Source organism: Lepidochelys olivacea (assembly GCF_965140295.1).
Source record: "Lepidochelys olivacea isolate rLepOli2 genome assembly, chromosome: 3".
In the NCBI taxonomy this organism is placed as follows: Eukaryota; Metazoa; Chordata; order Testudines; family Cheloniidae; genus Lepidochelys; species Lepidochelys olivacea.
In genome coordinates, this window is record NC_140413.1 from 138,919,476 (window position 1) to 138,940,438 (window position 20,963).

The window sequence follows — 20,963 nt, forward strand, 5'->3', positions numbered from 1 at the left end:
GGTTCTTGTTTATATGATTATATGAGTTCACTAGTAGAGAATACTATTGTTGAGGGGACATGAGGTTGTTTTTTTTTTTAATGATCCTCTTAATTATTCAATTTATAATCTTATTTCCCGAAAAAACATATTTGAGTCTTTATGCTGAAAGATTTGAGTGAAATTTTATAGAGTGATAGGTAGGTAAGTATATATGTGTGTGTAGGTATATTTAGTTTTGTCATTTTCTTAGCAGTGAGACACTTCTTTATATATGTGCTAGGAGATAATTTCTTTAAATCCTTGTCTGTAGTCCTCTGAGACTGATTTGTTTTGAGCAGCTCCCTGAAATATGCATGCTCTTCTGCATACCTGTTTTGTTGAAAGTACACAGATCTGGCACCATTGTGTTTGCCAGGCATTCTCTTATCTCAGGCAAGCATTCAAACAAAAGTGTTCTATTGCTCTCTAAGTAATCCATGGGTGATCTTAACATTGTGGAAGAAGTCAGAACAGGAACTTGTGCCATATTTCTTAGTTCAGAAGCAGACAGTCTCTGAGGCGAGGGCGGGGGTAGTGGAAGATAACTATTGAGTCAAAGTGAATGACTAAAGGGTTGTGGTGTTTGCGTATAATATAAATACACTAACTTGTAAAAGCAAAAATCAGATACGCAGTTAAATGTAGGTCTATAATACACCTTGTTTTGGATAGCTGTTATAGCATGTCACACTGGTGTACAAGCTCAAACAATGTGTAGAAATCTCTACACTGCAGAATCTGAACAATTCTTTTGATTTTTTAATCCTTGATTCAGCAAGCTACTTCAGCACATGCACGTCTTTAAACATGTGAACAGTCCTATTGAAGCCAGTGGGATTATTTATATGCTTAAAGACACACATGTGCTTAAGTACCTTGCTGAAACGTTGCCTTAGCGTGCCTGTTGTAACATTTATTCACAGAATAAAAAGTGTAAGTGACATAAGGTATCACAATGTGTAGTATTAAACAAGGACCACTGTTGTATCCCCAAGGAATGTTTGCCACCCTGTTGTCACCAGCTGATTTACAGGTGTATTTAAATGTCAGATGTTAAATATGTATTTCCTGGTTTTGCTAGTTTTAATTAGACCTTTAATGTATTTGACATTTTAAAAAGTTGAAAAGGGAAAATATTGGCATTCTGTAATGGGAATAGACAGCTCAATTTTAGGATTATTTTGTGCAAAATTCTTAATATATTTTCACATCTTTCGATACCCATTAAATTTGGCCTTCTAAAACATTTTAGATGGTGGGTACTTGGCAGGCAGGGTAGGAGGGGCAAGGCAATATGTATGTATAAAATATATTTGATAAGGAAAAACAGAAAAGATCATTTTTTTATTGATTTGGAAAGTTAGCACATTTCCAAATAAGTTCCCGTTCTTTTCATCTGCTAAAATTCTGTCCATACATATGCACAGGACCCTGCTCTGTTTAATCAAGATCAATGTTTCTTTATTTATATATTCTTTTATTATACTGTAACTAAAATTAAGTTCCAGACCAGTAAGGTGAAAACGTGATGAGTCCCAGACACTAAGTGGTATCACTGAATGCTTAGAGCAATGAGAAACAAATGAGTTTGAATTATATTGTCTCTAATCTTGAGGTGTATACACAGAATCACTTAGTGACAGTCAAGGACACTGATTTATAGAGGATCAAGCAATCAGATACTGGGATTCCATCACTGATCACTAGCATGATCTCTAGAGTAGTTTTGTCCCACGGTTATTCTGGCTAGCAGACAGATATGTATACAGAAAAAAATCACACAAAAAAAGAAAGCAATCAAATAAAGGACAAAATGGCAAAACATAAAATATTGCAGTAAAAATATTTAACATTACAAGAATCCCTGCTGTATAATATTCAGAATACCTGTTCAATATATAGAAACCCAAATTTACTTTGCTTTCCAATGACATGGATTGTAAGAGTGTAAAAATAAAAAATGCAGTTTATCAGGTTTTAAATAATTCTATGTTAATAATTTTATATTCATATTAATTTGGAACGATTCTTCACTGACCAGCATAAATATGAAATGTGTCTAGTACCTATACTTCCACTTCATAGTTTTTTCCAGTGATCCCAGCACATCAGTGCCCCTGTTCATCATTCCCCCTCACCACCGCTCCCAAAAGGTCAGGTTGATTTGAAATTGCTTCTCTGTGTGCAGTTAAGCCAGATTTTTGACATTGAGAAAGTACAGTATGTATGTGGCACCAGCATTGGTTGGGAACAGGAAAGGCATATTTTGTATTTGTACTGAACCTGTCGGGTTAGTGCATAGAAGATTTGACCCTTGTCAGGTGTCTTGAAGTTAACTGGCTGATTTGTGGATTAATCAATTTAAGTCTGAAACCAATCAGTGACAGGAATGAGGGGTGTGTGTGTGTGTGTGTGTGTGTGTGTGAGATACAGATTTACCAATTTTTATAATGCTTTCAGTCGGACCACGAAAGTCTGATGTGAAGCTTATCTCTGATCTTTGGCTTTGGCCATACTCATGGGATTGTGTGTGTGTGTGTGTGTGTGTGTTGCGGGAGGGGGTGGATTCTTTAATGCTTGTCACCTGGCTCTACCAGGTTCTTAGGCCACCGTCTTAGAAACGGCACTATTCAAGGCATTAATAAAGTTAAAACCCTTAAGCTGTATGACCAGTGGGGTCATAAAAGCTATTGCTGGGTATTGTGTTCAGTGTGTCTTTCACTGCTGGATTATCATCTTGACAACTAATTCTTTTTCACTTTTGTCTTTTTTTCACAGCTGTTGTGAACTTGGACAACTCTGTGGTTGACCTAGAGACCCTTCAAGCCCTCTATGAGAATGTGAGTAATAGGAGGAGGTATAGATACATAGTATACTGTAGTTTCATGTGAAGGTAATTTTGGTTTGCAACAGAAACAGCTCATTACTAAGCTGCACAAATGTATTCTCTGTTAAGGAAATTTTTACTTCGTTAAATCGAAATGAAAATTAGGATAAACATTTGCCCTTTCTAAAATGGCAATCCATTTTGCGATGTGGATTTATTTTTCAAGTCAAGGATTTCACTTATATTCAAATATATAATTTCTTCCTTTTAATAAGCTTGATGCTATATTTGACAGGAATCAACATAAAATAAAATTGCATATGTTTAAAAAATATTTATTCCTGTGCTACACCTAAAACTTTTTTGAATACTGTATTTCATGGTTTTTCACTTCCACAGGAAATAATGCTTAGTTACTTTAAAGGAAAGGATCATTGAGAGCTGTAAAATTTAGTATAGTATACTGAGATACATAACCATGAGATACTAACTACTCTGAGAGATTATATAATAACTATGCAAGATCAGAGATTTAAGAATAAACCAGGGAGAGGGGGCAAACCTTTTGGCTCAAGGGCCACATCTGGGTATGGAAATTGTATGGTGGGCCATGAATGCTCACAAAATTGGCAGTTGGGGTATGGGATCGGATGAGGGCTCCGGCTGGGGGTGCAGGCTCTGGGATCGGGCCAGAAATGGGGAGTTCAAGGTGCAGGAGGGAGCTCTGGGCTGGGGCATAGAGTTGGAGTGCAGGGGGGAGGACTCCTGCTGGGGGTGCAAGTTCTGGGACGGGGCTAGGGATGAGGGGTTGGAGGTGTAGAAGGGTGCTCCAGGCTGGGACTGAGGGGGATCAGGCCTGGGGCAGGGGGTTGGGGTGTGGAAGGGGGTCAGGGGTACAGGCTCTGGGTGGCGCTTACCTCAAGCAGCGCCTGGAAACAGCGGCATGTACCTCCTCCGGCTCCTGCACGAAGGCACTGCCAGGCACCTCTGTGTGCTGCCTGGTCCACAGGTGCTGCACCTGCAGCTCCATTGGCCGCAGTTCCTACTAATGGGAGCGATGGGGGCAGTGTGCAGAACCCCCTGGCTGCCCCTACGCATAGGAGGCGGAGTGGGGGTATGCTGCCGTTTCCAGGAGCCAACGGGAGCTTGAGGGACAGATTAAAACATCTGAAGGGCCAGATGTGGCCCCGAGCCATAGTTTGCTCACCCCTGGCCTAAAGCATCCTGGTCCCAGCATTATTCTGACTGTGAAGACAGAAATAGTAGAATCCAGCAGAGCATTTCTGACTTCCACTGCTGCAAAAGAGAGGTGGAGGACCACTCACCCCTAGAAGATGCTAACATCAGTATGCTAATATCAGTACTATTAATAGATCCTGGATGTCTGAAGGCATAAATCATTAAGTAGGGGAAATATTCTTGGTATTCCTGGCCAATATATTCAGTTACTTTGTTTTCCCTTAACTCGTGATTTTTAAAACTTGTAGTCCTTTTGTCTTTTAAACATATTGAGCATGTAGGGCTGGACCATGCCCACCTATGAAGAACCTGCGGGAGGGTCAGGACATTGTTTCAGCTGGTGGAGTTTCCCTGAAAACATCTGTCTGGCTGGATGAAGTTACGTTAGGCTTTTAAGAGCAGGTTAGACAAACAGCTGTCAGGGATGGTCTCGATAATTAGTCCCGCCGCGAGTGCAGGGGACTGGACTGGATGACCTCTCGAGGTCCCTTCCAGTCCTATGATTAAGTAGAGATGGGGTTTCCGCACAGAGTAGACAAGTGGTCCGACTCCCCTTGAGGGAGATATGGGGGTATCTGCAGAGGCCTTTTCCTGTTTTGCTACTTTTCTTGCCGGTGCTTAATTTGTAATGAAAGAGGTGCTGGGGCTCAAGCAATTAGGTGCCAGGGCTTACGCAATTTTTTTTACTTTCATAACTGATCTGGTAAGCCTATGAACTGCCAACCCCAGAGGTGCCTGCTCAGCCCTGGCAAGTCCCAGCACAGATTAAGCACTGATTCTTACCTCTTTTATTTCCCCATGACAGCATGATTGCCACAGGAGCTATATTGCCACAAATATGTTCTATCTTAGGTATTTATATGGCCCCTGTTACCACAGTATCTGAACACCTTACAATCTTTAATCCACACAACAAATCTGTGAGATAGGGAGATACTGTTACAGATGGCAGCTGAGAAACAGACAGACTACATGACTTGCCCAAGGTCACATAGGAAAACAGTGGTAGAACAGGAATTGAAACAAGGTCACCCATGTCCTAGGCTAGTGCCATAACACTGGACCGTCCTTCCTGTCTTCCTCAGCCTTTCTGTCTCTGCCCTAGCCCAATGCAGACTGCCATCTTGCTCCATCCTTATAGAGCAGAAACCACACAAAATAAATGGTCGAATTTAGTAATGCAGAAAAACCTACATAGACTTTGAGGATAGACATCATGATCATATAGTCTGACCTCCTGTAGATTACAGGCCATAGAACCTCACACAGCTGCAATAGGCCATAACCTCTGGCTGAATTATTGCAGTCCTCAGCTCTTGATTTAAAGATTTCAAGCTACAGAGAATCCACCATTTAATCTAATTCAAATTGGCAAGTGTCCCATGCTGCAGAGGAAGGCAAAACCAAAACAAGGTCTCTGCCAACACTATGGGTTTGCAGGGAGAATGGTGCTGAAGACACCGACTTATTCCTAGCTTTGTCTCATCTCTGCCCTGCCACACCTGGCTTTTCTCACAGAGACAGCATGCAGGGTCGTCACAGAGGCAGAATGAAGGAGGGTAATGTTATTTTGTCACCCCATTAAATAATTTTGGTTATTTCAGTTTTCTGTTTTTCAAAAATGCTCTTTCTCTTAGAGTGAAATGATTATAGATAAATTGTCCAGTATCCTGTGATTTCAGAGAAAAAACATCAATTATATGCTGCCTAAATGTTAGGAAAATGTGTACCCCTCATTGTTCCAGTTTATTCAGTCATATATAGGATGTTTTTTCAGTGCCAAATATTATTCCCTCTAGCAAATCCATCATTCTAGTATTCTTCTTTCCCACTCTCACCCACAAAAAATGTATCATTTCCATGATCTCTACCTCCTTTTTAATCTACTTATTCTTCCATCCCTGACTCCATTCAACTTTTATGCTTCCAACTCCCCAGCACCTCATTTGAGGTTCTTCTTGTTAGCTTCTCTACCAGGTAGCTGTTCCTTACACATGATGATGACAGGCGAATTGCCCAATAGCTTCTGGCTTTGAGTGGCTGGTCATGGGAAAGGTGGATGTCCTGCAGTCTCTAGCTGTGGGGTAGTTGTCCTACTGGGTTCTCTGTTGCTGGACTAGGGAGTTCCAAGTTCTCACCTGCTTACTGGATCTTCAGGCTCTGAGTAGGCTGGCACTGGCAGTAGAAGAGTGGTGGACACACTCTCAATGTAGCAGAAGCTTGGCCTGCCTCCTTTCTGCTTCATCCTCATAAATTGCCAGAGTGGTTGAAAAATGGGTGGGTGTGATTTTTAGTGGTGCTGGGGAGCAGGGGAGGAGACACAAGAGACCGCAAGGTCAGCGGTGGGGGGATAAAACCATGCTGTGGCAGCAGTCTGAATGAGAAGCAGACAGTTCAGCCTCTGTTCTTAACCCAATTTAAGAAACAGAGCCTGCTATTATTTTTAGTGAGCTCCCAATCCTAACAAAACTAACTCCCACCCACTATGATCACACCACTGTGTACCATTAATGATTCTTTGGCATTCATCCCAAAATGTAATTGACTAATTTTACATAAAGTAAGATTAAGATTATGTGTGTGTATCTTTCTGCTTTATGTCAGGTTATGTTTTCAGAGCTGTCTTCACAAACAAATGGGTCTAGAAGCATTTTTACTAAAACCTAAGGATTTCTCCATCTGACTAAAGATCAGCCCTGCTAACAAGGGACTCACACCAGTCCCTTAAAGCTCATCTGTGAAACACTGTATTGGTTACCCTTAATCTTTTCAGGTGCTTACATAACAGAATAACATTATGGCAGAATGCCTTTGATATTTTCTATACCTGATACAGGGAATACCTAGGGAATAGTGTAACCACTGGGGAAATGTTAAATATTTAGTTCAGGCACAACTGGATATTTGAGAGTGACTGCAGTACATTGCTCAAGTTGAGAAATAAGATGTGTGGTCTAGTGTACAGGGCATTAGACTGAGACCTGAGAAACCTGGATTTAAATCTGGGCTCCACCAGTGATCTGTTCTGTGACCTGGGGCAAGCCACTTCACTTCTCTATGCTTCCCATCTTTTTTTTTCCCCCTATTTTGTTTATTTAGATTGTAAGCTCTTTGGTGCCTGGACTGTCCCTTACTATACTTTTGTACAGCACCTAGTAAAATAGGGGCCTGAGCTCTGTTGGGGACAGTAGGTAACATTGTAATACAAATAGTGATTTTAGGTGTCTGATGGTACCAGATGAGTTGAGAGTTTGTATCTCCCCTTATTTCTTAGCTATACTCTGTAGCATATAGAATTTTTTTAAAAAAGAGTAGTTAACTTATGTGCCTCCTTCCCTTACTTTTCATACACTAAATTAATTCTCAGTTCTGAAGATTTGTGGGGTTTTTTTTGCGCCAGATAGTTAAATATCACTGTGCTAGTCCTCAGCCATTCTATTTGATCTCTGTGAAACATATGGGAGCATTTGTTTTACAATCTTTCTTCAGAATGTAATTTTTCCTGATTGCATATGTTTGGCATGCTGCTTTCCCTTCTAGATGTGAATGAAGTTTGGGCAGTCTCCAGATCTAAACACACCCTAATTTCAAAAACCACAGTCCAGAGGGCTCAATTCCTGTTTACCAAGGAATTAAAGCCTTCTTAAACCCGCATAGTTACTAAATACACCTTTTGTGATTTTTTTTTTAAGATGTAAAAAAAAAAATCCCTGTATAGTTTGTTTAGGATTATTAACCAGCATTGCAGTTAGATGGTAATGTCTTTATTAGTGGATCACTGTATAGTAGCTACACTTTGTTAAACAATTGTATAGTTTCTTTTCAAGTGCTTTGAGATCTACTGATGAGAAGCGCTATATATGAGCTAGGTGATATTACAGTAGAACTTCAGAGTTACGAACACCAGAGTTACTATTTGACCATTCAAACGCACCTTATTTAGAACAGGAAGTACACAATCAGGCAGCAACAGAAACAAACAAAACAACAATAAAAAAGCAAAAACACTACAGTACTGTGTTAAATGTGAACTACTAAAAAAAAGGTAAAGCAGCATTTTTCTTCTGCTTAATTACTTTTTAAAGCTGTATTAAGTCAATGTGCAGTTGTAAACTTTTGAAAGAACAACCATAATGTTTTGTTCAGAGTTACGAACCTTTCAGTTACAAACAACCTCCATTTCCGGGGTGTTCGTAACACTGAGGTTCTACGGTATTATTATTATTTACGCTATAGCTATTGGGGAGGAGATTCTATTTCATATTTATAAACATGTTTTCAACAGAAAGTGTCTACCTAATGGGCTCCAATTATCAGTGATATTTCCACATGTATCTTAGTTTAAACCTACTATCCAAACAGTTTTAGAATCATAGAATATCAGGGTTGGAAGGGACCTCAGGAGGTCATCTAGTCCAACCCCCTGCTCAAAGCAGGACCAATCCCCAATTAAATCATCTCAGCCAGGGCTTTGTCAAACCTGACCTTAAAAACTTCTAAGGAAGGAGATTCTACCACCTCCCTAGGCAACGCATTCCAGTGTTTCACCACCCTCCTAGTGAAAAAGTTTGTCTTAATATCCGACCTAAACCTCCCCCACTGCAACTTGAGACCATTACTCCTTGTCCTGTCCTCTTCTACCACTGAGAATAGTCTAGAACCATCCTCCCTGGAACCACCTCTCAGGTAGTTGAAAGCAGCAATCAAATCCCCCCTCATTCTTCTCTTCTGCAGACTAAACAATCCCAGTTCCCTCAGCCTCTCCTCATAAGTCATGTGTTCCAGATCCCAGTCATTTTTGTTGCCCTTCGCTGGACTCTCTCCAATTTTTCCACATCCTTCTTGTAGTGTGGGGCCCAAAACTGGACACAGTACTCCAGATGAGGCCTCACCAATGTTGAATAGAGGGGGATGATCACGTCCCTCGATCTGCTCGCTATGCCCCTACTTATACATCCCAAAATGCCATTGGCCTTCTTGGCAACAAGGGCACACTGCTGACTCATATCCAGCTTCTCGTCCACTGTCACCCCTAGATCCTTTTCCGCAGAACTGCTGCCTAGCCATTCGGTCCCTAGTCTGTAGCTGTGCATTGGGTTCTTCCGTCCTAAGTGCAGGACCCTGCACTTCTCCTTATTGAACCTCATCAGATTTCTTTTGGCCCAATCTTCCAATTTGTCTAGGTCCCTCTGTATCCTATCCCAGCCCTCCAGCGTATCTACCACTCCTCCTAGTTTAGTATCATCCGCAAATTTGCTGAGAGTGCAATCCACACCATCCTCCAGATCATTTATGAAGATATTGAACAAAACCGGCCCCAGGACCGACCCCTGGGGCACTCCACTTGACACCAGCTGCCAACTAGACATGGGGCCATTGATCACTACCCGTTGAGCCCGACAATCTAGCTAGCTTTCTACCCACCTTATAGTGCATTCATCCAGCCCATACTTCTTTAACTTGCTGACAAGAATACTGTGGGAGACCGTGTGAAAAGCTTTGCTAAAGTCAAGAAACAATACATCCACTGCTTTCCCTTCATCCACAGAACTAGTAATCTCATCATAGAAGGCGATTAGATTAGTCAGGCATGACCTTCCCTTGGTGATTCCATGCTGACTGTTCCTGATCACTTTCCTCTCATTTAAGTGCTTCAGGATTGATTCCTTGAGGACCTGCTCCATGATTTTTCCGGGGCCTGAGGTGAGGCTGACTGGCCTGTAGTTCCCAGGATCCTCCTCCTTCCCTTTTTTAAAGATTGGCACTACATTGGCCTTTTTCCAGTCATCTGGGACTTCCCCCATTCGCCACGAGTTTTCAAAGATAATGGCCAATGGCTCTGCAATCACAGCCGCCAATTCCTTTAGCACTCTCGGATGCAACGCATCCGGCCCCATGGACTTGTGCATGTCCAGCTTTTCTAAATAGTCCCTAACCACCTCTTTCTCCACAGAGGGCTGGCCATCTACTCCCCATGCTGTGCTGCCCAGTACAGTAGTCTGGGAGCTGTCCTTGTTCGTGAAGACAGAGGCAAAAAAAGCATTGAGTACATTAGCTTTTTCCACATCCTCTGTCACTAGGTTGCCTCCCTCATTCAGTAAGGGGCCCACACATTCCTTGGCTTTCTTCTTGTTGCCAACATACCTGAAGAAACCCTACTCTTGACATCTCTTGCTAGCTGCAGCTCCAGGTGCGATTTGGCCCTCCTGATTTCATTTTGTGTGTCAGAATCCATTTCTTAAAAACATAATTCAAAATTTAAGCCAAGATGCATAAATGATAGCTCAAGATAAGTCAACAATTTCATTAAGAAGACAGTTTATCTCTCTCACACACAATCCCCCAATTAGGATAAATCACGTGTGGCAGAAAGAATCTGAGATCTCTAAGTTTTACTTCTCAAGGTTTCTGTTTCACTTACAATCTTATAGCACTTCAGTATTCTTTTCCTGGCACATTAGTTATGAACTTTGATTTGAGAAGAGGGTGCTGTACATGTCAGATGAAACAGAATCCTTAAATGTTTTTACCTTGCTGCTTTTGTGAAATGAATTGGGGTGGGTGTATCTATATAATTTGAGAAGGAGCAGTCTTTCCAGAGTTAAGGTTGAAATCAGCTCCCATTATGAATCCCTACTTCATCACCCCTTGTAACGTTGGCTTGAAAATTGAAGATTTATTATGGAGGCAAGGCAAACGTCTCTGAAAAATCTGAAGAAATTTGGTCAAAATAGTTTGAGTGTCAGATGATTAAAATATTTTTCTGATTTGAAATTTTGAATGTCACTTTGTCAAAGTGACATTCAGACGACTATTTTTGAATTGTAATTCATTGAATTTACTATTTTTTGTTCTGGATAATTAAGGCCCATTCATTTTGGTGGAAATTATGAATGTGATCCTGCTCCCATTAATGTCAATGGGAGTTTTTTGGCATTAACTTCAGTGGGTGGAGAATCCTGTACTGTGTGTCTATGAGCATATGAATTTCTGCTGGCTAGGAGAAGCTCAGACAGCACATCTGGGACCTGCTGTCTGACATCTATCAGATATTTTCCATTAGTTTAAAGAAATAAAGGCATCTGATTTTGGAGCTGACTCTTTAGCGTGTCCAGGGAGGGGTGTAATGTTTTGTTAAGGAAATAAGGGCAGCCTCTCAGCAGTTAAAGTTGCAGTCACTGTGCCATTATCTGAAATCATCATGCTTTCAAATCTTTAGGGTCAAGCCTTATCAACAGCTAGACCATTTCTGGAAAATAATTACTGAGAGATGACTTTTTGAAATTTTTGCAAAGTGCCCAATTTTTTGTCCCTGTATCCATACAATGAAATCACTTTAAACCCCAACACCTAAAAAGTAGGTGTGGTTCCTGGAGACGATGCTTTTGAAGGGCAGATATAATAACCCATTTACAATATTAACTTTATATGAAAACTGGACTGAGTTATGTCAATGAAGCCGATGGAGAAAAAAAACAAAGAATATTTGCATTTTCAACCTCTGAACAAGCCATATCAAAAATGAAAGGAATTTCAGTTTCTAGTGGAAATTAAACCTCACCCTGTATTCCCTACCAGAGTACTGCATTGATTTAAGCTTGAGACACTGGATAAAAGTTACGTAGGAAGTTGTGGCCAAGGTTGAACTATAATGCTCATGTCTAAGATGATCCCCTAGACCATCATGCCTCATACAAATTAGTTCAACCTCTGTACTTAAGTCAACAGTAAAATGGTGATAAATAACCCTCCCCTGCTTTTGTAAAATGCTTTGCATATAGAGATGAATAAGCAGTGGGTGATACACAATAGTATTAGCTGTATTTTTCAGAAGAGGTCTTTAGGGCACAGCACAGAGCAGTTAAATGATGTGGTCTGTAGGAGCTGTTACTTAATGGGCTATACATTGGCTGTAGTACCAAAAAGTGTGGGTTCCAAATGTATAAATAATTTAATTTCTTTTTTAAAAAGCCCACATAAACAAAACTCTTTTGTTCGTTGCTAACGAGGAGGATACTCTACATAGAATCATAGAAGATTAGGGTTGGAAGAGACCTCAGGAGGTCATCTAGTCCAATCCCCTGATGTATACATCTATATGCATTTTGCTTAAATAATTTTATACCTCAACATACATTTGTTCAGGTTAATTTTTACTTTTTGTTGTGTTAGAAAATGGTGAATAACCCATTTCTTAATTACTAGATAATTTTTGACTCACAATTTGTGTCAATCTGCATTTGGATGGAAATTGGAATTCAATTAAAATGCACAAAAATGTTTAAACTCTTTTTGGATTAATGAAATAAAACTATCTCAAAAGTGCTGGATACATATGGAGGGAGGGAAGGTAAGTTTAAGTATGTTTTAAATGCAAAAATTGTTTTAGTAAACAAAGGAAGTGTTAACTGTAGTTAGTGAGTTGATGGATTGTTTCTGGTCACCATGAGCCAGATTTTCCAAGGTATTTGGGAGCCTCAGGATGCAAATAGGCACCTAGTGGAATTGCAAAAGTGCCTAAGCAGGTTAGGTTAGTTTTAGAATTGGTAAAGCTCATCCTCTCCCACCTGGTGGTGGTTCATATATTGAAAGAGGAAAACACGTTTTCTTGCTTTTTCAACTCCCAGTTGGTTTCTCAAGTATAAATAAACTAGTCCAAATGAGGAAAACATTCTCTCTGCACCTGTCAGTTAAACTGAAACCAAAAGTAACTAAGCCAAAAGCTTTTCTCCACAAAAGAAACAAAGTACTTACAATTTGGAAAAATGGAAATACCCGTATATGTTCCATTGTGAAGACTGAAAAACACACAGATACTTAGTGTACAGCACTACATATTTGTAAAACTTGAGTTAATCTCAGTAGTTATGTTTTATCCTGTGTCTGTATATAATGCAAAACAAAGCACCCTTTAACGCATCAAAACTTGAGGAGTGCTCATTGATGCAATATATATTTTGTTGTATTTTAATAATGTAAATGTAGGCCTTAACTTCAAATTTAACTTTAAACAGGTTTATTTTTAAAAGAAATATATATAATTTGTACAAATATGTGATTTTAATTAAAAATCTGCTTTTTTTTGTATCATCCATTTTTTAGAAACCCTGCTAGATATTTACAATGGAGCCATGTGGTTTCAAGTTAATGGCTTTGCTAAAATTAATGCTACTTTTTGATACAAAGTCACAACGTCTCTTCAGGCACACGTTATATTCACAACTGGTTTCAGTCATTTGGAGTTGTCTGGTACTTCCTGCTACTGTTTTGTTGACCTTAGCAGAAAGCATATACCTAAGGATAACGGTCCCCACCCTGAAGCCTAATGTATGATATTAGCGGAGATGAGCCTGAATCAAAACTCTGATCCCCTGCAGCCTGGTCTGCAGTTAAAACTTAGATTGACATAGCTATGGCACTATGGGGTATGAAAAATCCACACTCCTGCAGATCGTATTTCTGCCAACCTAATCCTTGGTATAGACACCGCTCAGTTGATGGAAGAATGCTTCCATCTTGTCTGAGCTACCATCATTTGGGGAGGTGGAGTTCCTACCCTTCCATCGCTGTACTCTGCGTTAACACAAATGCACCATAGCTATGCTGGTATACCATCTGTAGTGTAGACATGACCTAACCTTGGGGAAGTGGAGGTCTGAATCTAAGCTTTGTGGCTTGGGCCCATCTCTGGTCATTCTGGTGATTCCTGCAGAGTAGTGTAAACAGTTTGGGAAGGGAACTGTGATTAATTGTTATCTTGTGAAGAAGGAACTGCTAGTCTTCTCAATGCCTTCAGTAGGGTTTTTTCAAGCAAATTTCTCTTCATCAGGGCCTCATAACACCTTATAATACATTCTCATTCCAAAGGCTAAAAATGTCAAACTGTTAGAGGATCAACATTTCTCCTTAGTTTATCTGTCCTCAGTTCTCTTTTTCTTGCTAAAAGACATGCCTTTTGAGGGTACAAGTCCTTCTTGGTTAAGGTGATCCACTGGAACACCTGCATTTTAAAATACTCCATCATCCTAAAGCTGTATATCATAGCAGTGAGACAGGAGATGATACTGGGTACTCCTATAGCTCCTCAGATGTGTAACCCCCACAGCACAAATCTTTCTGGAGCTTCTTTTTTACCAAATGAAATACTATCAAAGGGATTTTGAATGCTAGACTAGAGAAGCAAACTAAACATATCAGTTTTCCAGATTAATGTGTTGTTAAAATATAGGATGATAGAATTTAATTAAATATTTGTGTACACTTGATGAGTAAAAGCTGCTTATATTCTGAGTTCTGTTCCTTGGGGACAGACTGATGGGTAAACTCTCACGTAGTTTATTAATATGGAAGTGGAAGTAGCAAGGCATGGACGGCAAGACTGAAAGGATTCCGATTGACAACCAGCAGAGACTCCCTAACGCCTCTAAAGTGGGATCATTCTGCCACTGTGAAACTTCAAGTCCCCGAGCAGCCGCAGAAGGACCTTCCTCTCCCCCTACCCCCGCACACTTGTTACTTCCAAAGCTCACAGGGGAGCACCATCTCCTATATACACATCAGTTCCAAAGTTAGTGGGGGAGGGATAGCTCAGTGGTTTGAGCATTGGCCTGCTCAACCCAGTGTTGTGAGTTCAATCCTTGAGGGAGCCATTTAGGGATCTGGGGCAAAAGTTGGGGATTGGTACTGTTTTGAGCAGGGGGTTGGACTAGATGATCTGCTGAGGTCCCTGATATTCTATGATTCAAGTTGGGGAACAACGTGTTTTCAAGACTTCTGACCTGTCCCCTCCCTATTGACTTCCATCAGAGTCAAAGAGCAAGGCTTGTAGTGTTTAAAGTATCCAGCACTAAACTGTATGTGTGTTTGTATGAGAGAGAGAGTGTGTTAAAGCAACTGGAATTGGCAGGGTCTCAAAAATATGTTCTTGGTCACAAAATGAAGGGTACTTTCAGATAAAATTATAAATTGTCCGTAGTTCAGAGAAGATAACTGGCTCATGAGGACCACTTTTTTTTAACCTAGCAAAAAACTCAGTAGTGCAATAAAGAAAATCTCAGGATCTGTAGCCTGTAGGCACAAAAGAGGGACTAGTAATGCCATGTGTGGTGATGATACATTCTCTTTCCTTCCATCTGCACTACAGAAGTTAATTGTGACCCAAAACTCAACACAATTAATATTAACAAGAGGGAAGGAATACAAGCCAGAAAAGGGAAAGAACAGGTTGAAGACTATTGACATAAGTTAAGTGTATTCAGGTTGGCAGGGCCTGATGAAATTCACTCTATGGTGCTCAAGTAACTAGCTGACACAAATTTAGAACTGTTGGCAATTATCATCAAGAACTCATGGAGGATAGGTGAGCTCGCAGAGGACTGGAGAAGAGACAATGAAGTACCTGTCTTTAAAAGGCTGACCAAAAAGGGTGACCAGAGAAATATAGATCTATTAAGGTATCTTCAATATCTGTAAAAATACAGGAACAAATTGTTGAACAATCAGTTTGTAGGCACCTGGAGGATAATAGGGTTGTGAGGAATAGCCAGCATGGACTTTTCAAGAACATATAATGGCAAACCAACCTAATTTTCTTCTTTGACAGGGTTACTGGCCTATTGGATGGGGGGAAGCAGAAGATGTGTAATGTTATGATTTTAGAAAGGCTTTTGACACAGTGCCATGTGACATTTTCATATGGAAACTAGAAAAATACAATCGAGATTAAATTACTGTAACATGAGTGCATAACAGGTTGAAAAACTATAGTCAGAATAGTTACCAATGATTTGCTGTCCAAGTGAGAGGGCGTATCTAGTGGGATCCCACACAGATCTGTCCTGGGCCCAGTACTATTCATTATTTTCATTAATGACTAGGACAATGGAGTGGAAAGTATGCTTATAAAATCTGCAGCTGGGACGGTTTGCAAGCACTTTGGAGGATAAGATTAGAATTCAAAATGACCTTGACAAATTGGAAAACTGGTCTGAAATTCAATAAAGACAAGTGCACAATACTAATTTAGGAAGAAAAAATCAGCAGCAAAATGGGGAATATCTGGCTAGGCAATAGTCCAGTTCTGGCCACCGCACTTTAGGAAAGATGTGGACAAAGTGGGGACAGTGTCCAGAGGACAGCTACAAAAAGGTCTAGAAGGAAAGGTTAAAAAAACCTGACATCCTTAGCCTTGAAGAAAGAAGACTGAGCTGGGACCTGTTAAGCCTTCAAATATATTAAGGGCTGTTATTAAGAGGACAGTGATCAATTATTCTCCATGTCCACTGATGGTAGGACAAAAAAAGTATTGGGCTTAATCTGCAGCAAAGGAGATATAGATAGTTAAGTACTGGAAGGTATTACCAAGGGAGGTTGTAGAATTCCGATCAATACGTTGAACAAACACTTGTCAGGGATTAGGGATACGTGGTCCTGCTTCAGAGTGGGGCATGGACTAGCTTTGTTCAGCTCTATATTTCTTGGATTCTATGAAAATTAATGCATAGGTGCTGAAGGTCAGGGCTAATAGCCATAGCTCCTGCAGCCAGTTGCTTACATCAATTTATTGGGTTTCATTCTATAAAAAAGTGTGTCTAGCCCTTATGGCTGTGCAGAAAATCTTGAATATGTGACCTTAGCATAGCTGATGCAGTGTGATATCTGCAGGCACCCTGAAAGAATTAGTCTGAGAGGTGTGAAGTGCCCTATATGTGTCTATAACTGCAAACTTACTGATCTGGGGTCTCTTGCCAACAGCACTTGAGAAGAGGATTGTGGGTGCAGCAGAAAGAGAATAGAGTGGTAGGCCTGGTTTACTCAAGTAGATGCACCTTAGCATCTGGGATCTAAGTATTTATAGAGTGGGTCACCTGATACCATTCCTGATGCCCTGAAGGGGAGCGAAACACTCCTGCCTGTCGTGGAGGAGAGAAAGGGGTGGGCATTTGCTGCTCCTGTAGTTCTGCACTAATTGGGTAGGGACCGCTGCTGCAGTCATTCCAAGTGTGGGAAACAGGGTCATGACACAATGGAAAAGCCCTGTGTGTTTGTGTGTGCATGTCCATGGTGTGCATTGAGCCTAGATTGCCTTAATACAGCTATGGAAACATCTGATGAACCTCCTAGGGATAATATTTTATGTCAAAACCTGATTCCCTGTCCCCAATATCATGAGAGGTCCCTTCAACAACTTCTCCTTGGGGCAGGGATAGACAATGAGAGTCTAGAAAGCTACATGAGCTCTACCACTCCCAAATCAGTCAGGAATCACTTGACTAAAGCCTTAAACAGAATGAACACTGTCAGAGAAACCTTATCTAAGACTCAAATGGATTCTGCTTTCTAAATAAAGGAGGACTTCCAGGTAGGGAAATCCACAGTGCCGGGTATTGCACAGTAGTCTACATCCTAGAGACAAAGGCTGTCAAATTACCCTTGACAAATCTTATCCCCCTCTCCCAAAAGTGGTGGGGTACACTACACATGTACAATACTGCTGTTGTATTAGAATCATAGAATATCAGGGTTGGAAGGGACCCCTGAAGGTCATCTAGTCCAACCCCCTGCTCGAAGCAGGACCAATTCCCAGTTAAATCATCCCAGCCAGGGCTTTGTCAAGCCTGACCTTAAAAACCTCTAAGGAAGGAGATTCTACCACCTCCCTAGGTAACACATTCCAGTGTTTCACCACCCTCTTAGTGAAAAAGTTTTTCCTAATATCCAATCTAAACCTCCCCCACTGCAACTTGAGACCATTACTCCTCGTTCTGTCATCTGCTACCATTGAGAACAGTCTAGAGCCATCCTCTTTGGAACCCCCTTTCAGGTAGTTGAAAGCAGCTATCAAATCCCCCCTCATTCTTCTCTTCTGCAGGCTAAACAATCCCAGTTCCCTCAGCCTCCCCTCATAAGTCATGTGTTCCAGACCCCTAATCATTTTTGTTGCCCTTCGCTGGACTCTCTCCAATTTATCCACGTCCTTCTTGTAGTGTGGGGCCCAAAACTGGACACAGTACTCCAGATGAGGCCTTACCAATGTTGAATAGAGGGGAACGATCACGTCCCTCGATCTGCTCGCTATGGCCCTACTTATACATCCCAAAATGCCATTGGCCTTCTTGGCAACAAGGGCACACTGCTGACTCATATCCAGCTTCTCGTCCACTGTCACCCCTAGATCCTTTTCCGCAGAACTGCTGCCTAGCCATTCGGTCCCTAGTCTGTAGTGGTGCATTGGATTCTTCCATCCTAAGTGCAGGACCCTGCACTTATCCTTATTGAACCTCATCAGATTGTTCGTAATCAGAAAGGTAGCCAAGAACCAAGCCTGCTGTTGAAAAAGATAATGGATCTCTTTGCTCAGGCAGAGAATATCTTATCCATTGGCACCTTGCATGTTCAAAAGACTACTGGGAGGCTGACTGTTTTGAACAGAACAGATCCTGTGCCTATGGGAACAATCCCTGACATTCCGACTGGTTGGAGAGCATGTGGCATTGGACCTCTTCAAGTCAAGTGGTCTTCAAAGAAATTTTACCTGGAGGACTAATTCTTGTGGCTCCATGTTGACTGCCAAAGTTGGACACTATAAATCATCTATTTAGAGTCCCAGTGTTCTCCTTCCAAACTTGTTAATGCAGGACACATTGAGGTACTCAAGTCCTGCTTGTCTTTTGGTTTTGGTCCTTCATGGGAGGGGAGGATGCTAAGAATGGTTGTGTGTCGAAGTGTTGGTTGGTTCCCCTGTTGTCTTCCAGTTCCCATAATATTATATGTTAAGATATGAACACTTTTTCCTCCTAGGGTAAAGATAAGTACTTTGGAGTTAAACTAACTTACTTTCCCCTGTATGTTATACTTTTGTCAGGAGTTACAAACACATGTTAAAAATCGTCATGAAACCAAAAAGAAAAATTCCACCCAATAATGCAGCACTATAGTTAGGAAAATTAATTGTAGCATTGCAGTGAATATAGAAAGATTTGTGACCTATGAAATATCTCTCCACTTATCAGGAATATTCAAAAAATAACCACACACCCTAATACAGGGTCATCCAAGGAACTAAAGTTGAGAAGAAAAATGAAATTTACATGTGATTGCAGTGGGTTATTTTTTAAGATACAGTGAGATTCATTATACTCCAGGAAAAAATACCATAGTTGTTTGTTCATGTATTGTTATGTGTTTCTTATATGATACTTGCATTTAAATCAGTTCAATAATTATTTTTGTTGTTCCATTCCTTTTTCAAAATCCTGAATAAAAGTTAAGTTTCAGAGTAGCAGCCGAGTTAGTCTGCATCCGTAAAAAGAAAAGGAGTACTTGTGGCACCTTAGAGGCTAACAAATTTATTAGAGCATAAGCATCCGATGAAGTGAGCTGTAGCTCACGAAAGCTTATGCTCTAATAAATTTGTTAGTCTCTAAGGTGCCACAAATAAAAGTTAATAACACTAAACAATATGAACCCCTTTGATTTAGTTAAAAATACAATATATGTAGCTATAGATCAAATTGCGTTCATTTGCAACCCAACTGATTTTTGAATGAGAAATACCACTTAAAAGGGAAATACTTTGATCTTGGAGGTTTTATAAACAGCCAAAAGCAAAATAAAAGGGAGAGGAGGGCAGGAAGAAAAAGCATTGTCTCAATACATACTTGAATAAATAAATGTTTTGCAGATTACTAATAGTCAATAATTTTATTTGGAGAATTCAGAGATGTTCTGTTTTGAATCAAACATATTTACACTTAAAATGACTCTACAAATTAAGTAGTGTTACCATGAACAGATGCTAAAAAGTAAAGTTAAAAAGAAGTGAGGTTACAAGGGCATAATTATTTGTAAAGTTTAATTGTCTAGCTTTTGAATAAACACTTTTTAATTCCTTTGTTTGCTTGTTTTTTCCAGAGAGCACAATCAGATGAACTGGAAAAAATAGAAAAGCACGGCAAATCATCGAAAGAGAGGGAGAATGCCAAATCTTTGGACAAACCTGAACAGTAAGGACACTGTCTTCAACAGAACAAGTTTTCTGGGAGATGTGTATGCTGCATTCTTTAGGGAAACTTAATTTGCTCTAGTAACCTAACTGGAAGTGTTAGGAAGAAGCAAATAGAAGTGAAAAACCTTCACTAACTAAACTAAATCATTTTCTTTAATCATTCCTCCAGGTTTCTTTATGAACTCTCACTAATCCCCAACTTTTCAGAACGAGTATTTTGTATCCTGTTCCAATCAACATTTTCAGAAACCATTTGCTCTATCCATCGCAAACTTGAATTGCTACAGAAACTGTGTGAGGTGGGTTGTGGTCCATATAAAGGTAGAGCTAGATTTTCTGATATTTAATCTTTCTTGTTCAGCTGTACTCATATTTCAAAAGTTTTCTTTTATTTCCTTTAAGCACTCATTAAATTTGAGGGATAGCAGTCCTGCAGAATGGAACATTTTATGATTGTACTCCAAGATCAAAGCAAATTTTAAAATTGGCTTTCGCTGCTGAACTATAACATCACGAGTTTGCAGCCAATACACATCAGCCTCTAGAGAATACTGTAACTTCTGCTTTTGCCAAAGCAAAAATCTTCTGTCTTCATAGTTACTGTCTCACTTCTTGCACTTTCCAAACGAATGCCATTTTAGCTCATTTTAAGTGCATGCTTTGATTCTGAATGTGTCTGTTCAACAGATCTGAAATATCTGATCTAAACGAGCTGCCTCCTTAGCAACAGATAAAAGGTTGCATACTTAAATTAATACTATGCAAATTTCTTAAGCCTTTTATTAAAGAAAAATAATGCCAATTCTGCTGTTTGTGATGTGTCTTGAAAAGGTTGGTGTAAAATTACTACTAAATCAATAGCTTTGTTGA

General features: G+C 40.2%; 1 protein-coding gene across 1 annotated transcript in view; it reads left to right on the forward strand.

Moving 5' to 3' along the window:
- Nucleotides 1-20,963, forward strand: part of FMN2 (formin 2) — a 246,456-nt gene that overhangs the window by 139,324 nt on the left and 86,169 nt on the right. The window contains exons 8-10 of the mRNA XM_084623958.1: nucleotides 2,800-2,861; nucleotides 20,000-20,091; nucleotides 20,263-20,392. Coding sequence (XP_084480084.1) covers nucleotides 2,800-2,861; nucleotides 20,000-20,091; nucleotides 20,263-20,392 — 284 coding nt within the window. The remainder of the gene's footprint in view (nucleotides 1-2,799; nucleotides 2,862-19,999; nucleotides 20,092-20,262; nucleotides 20,393-20,963) is intronic.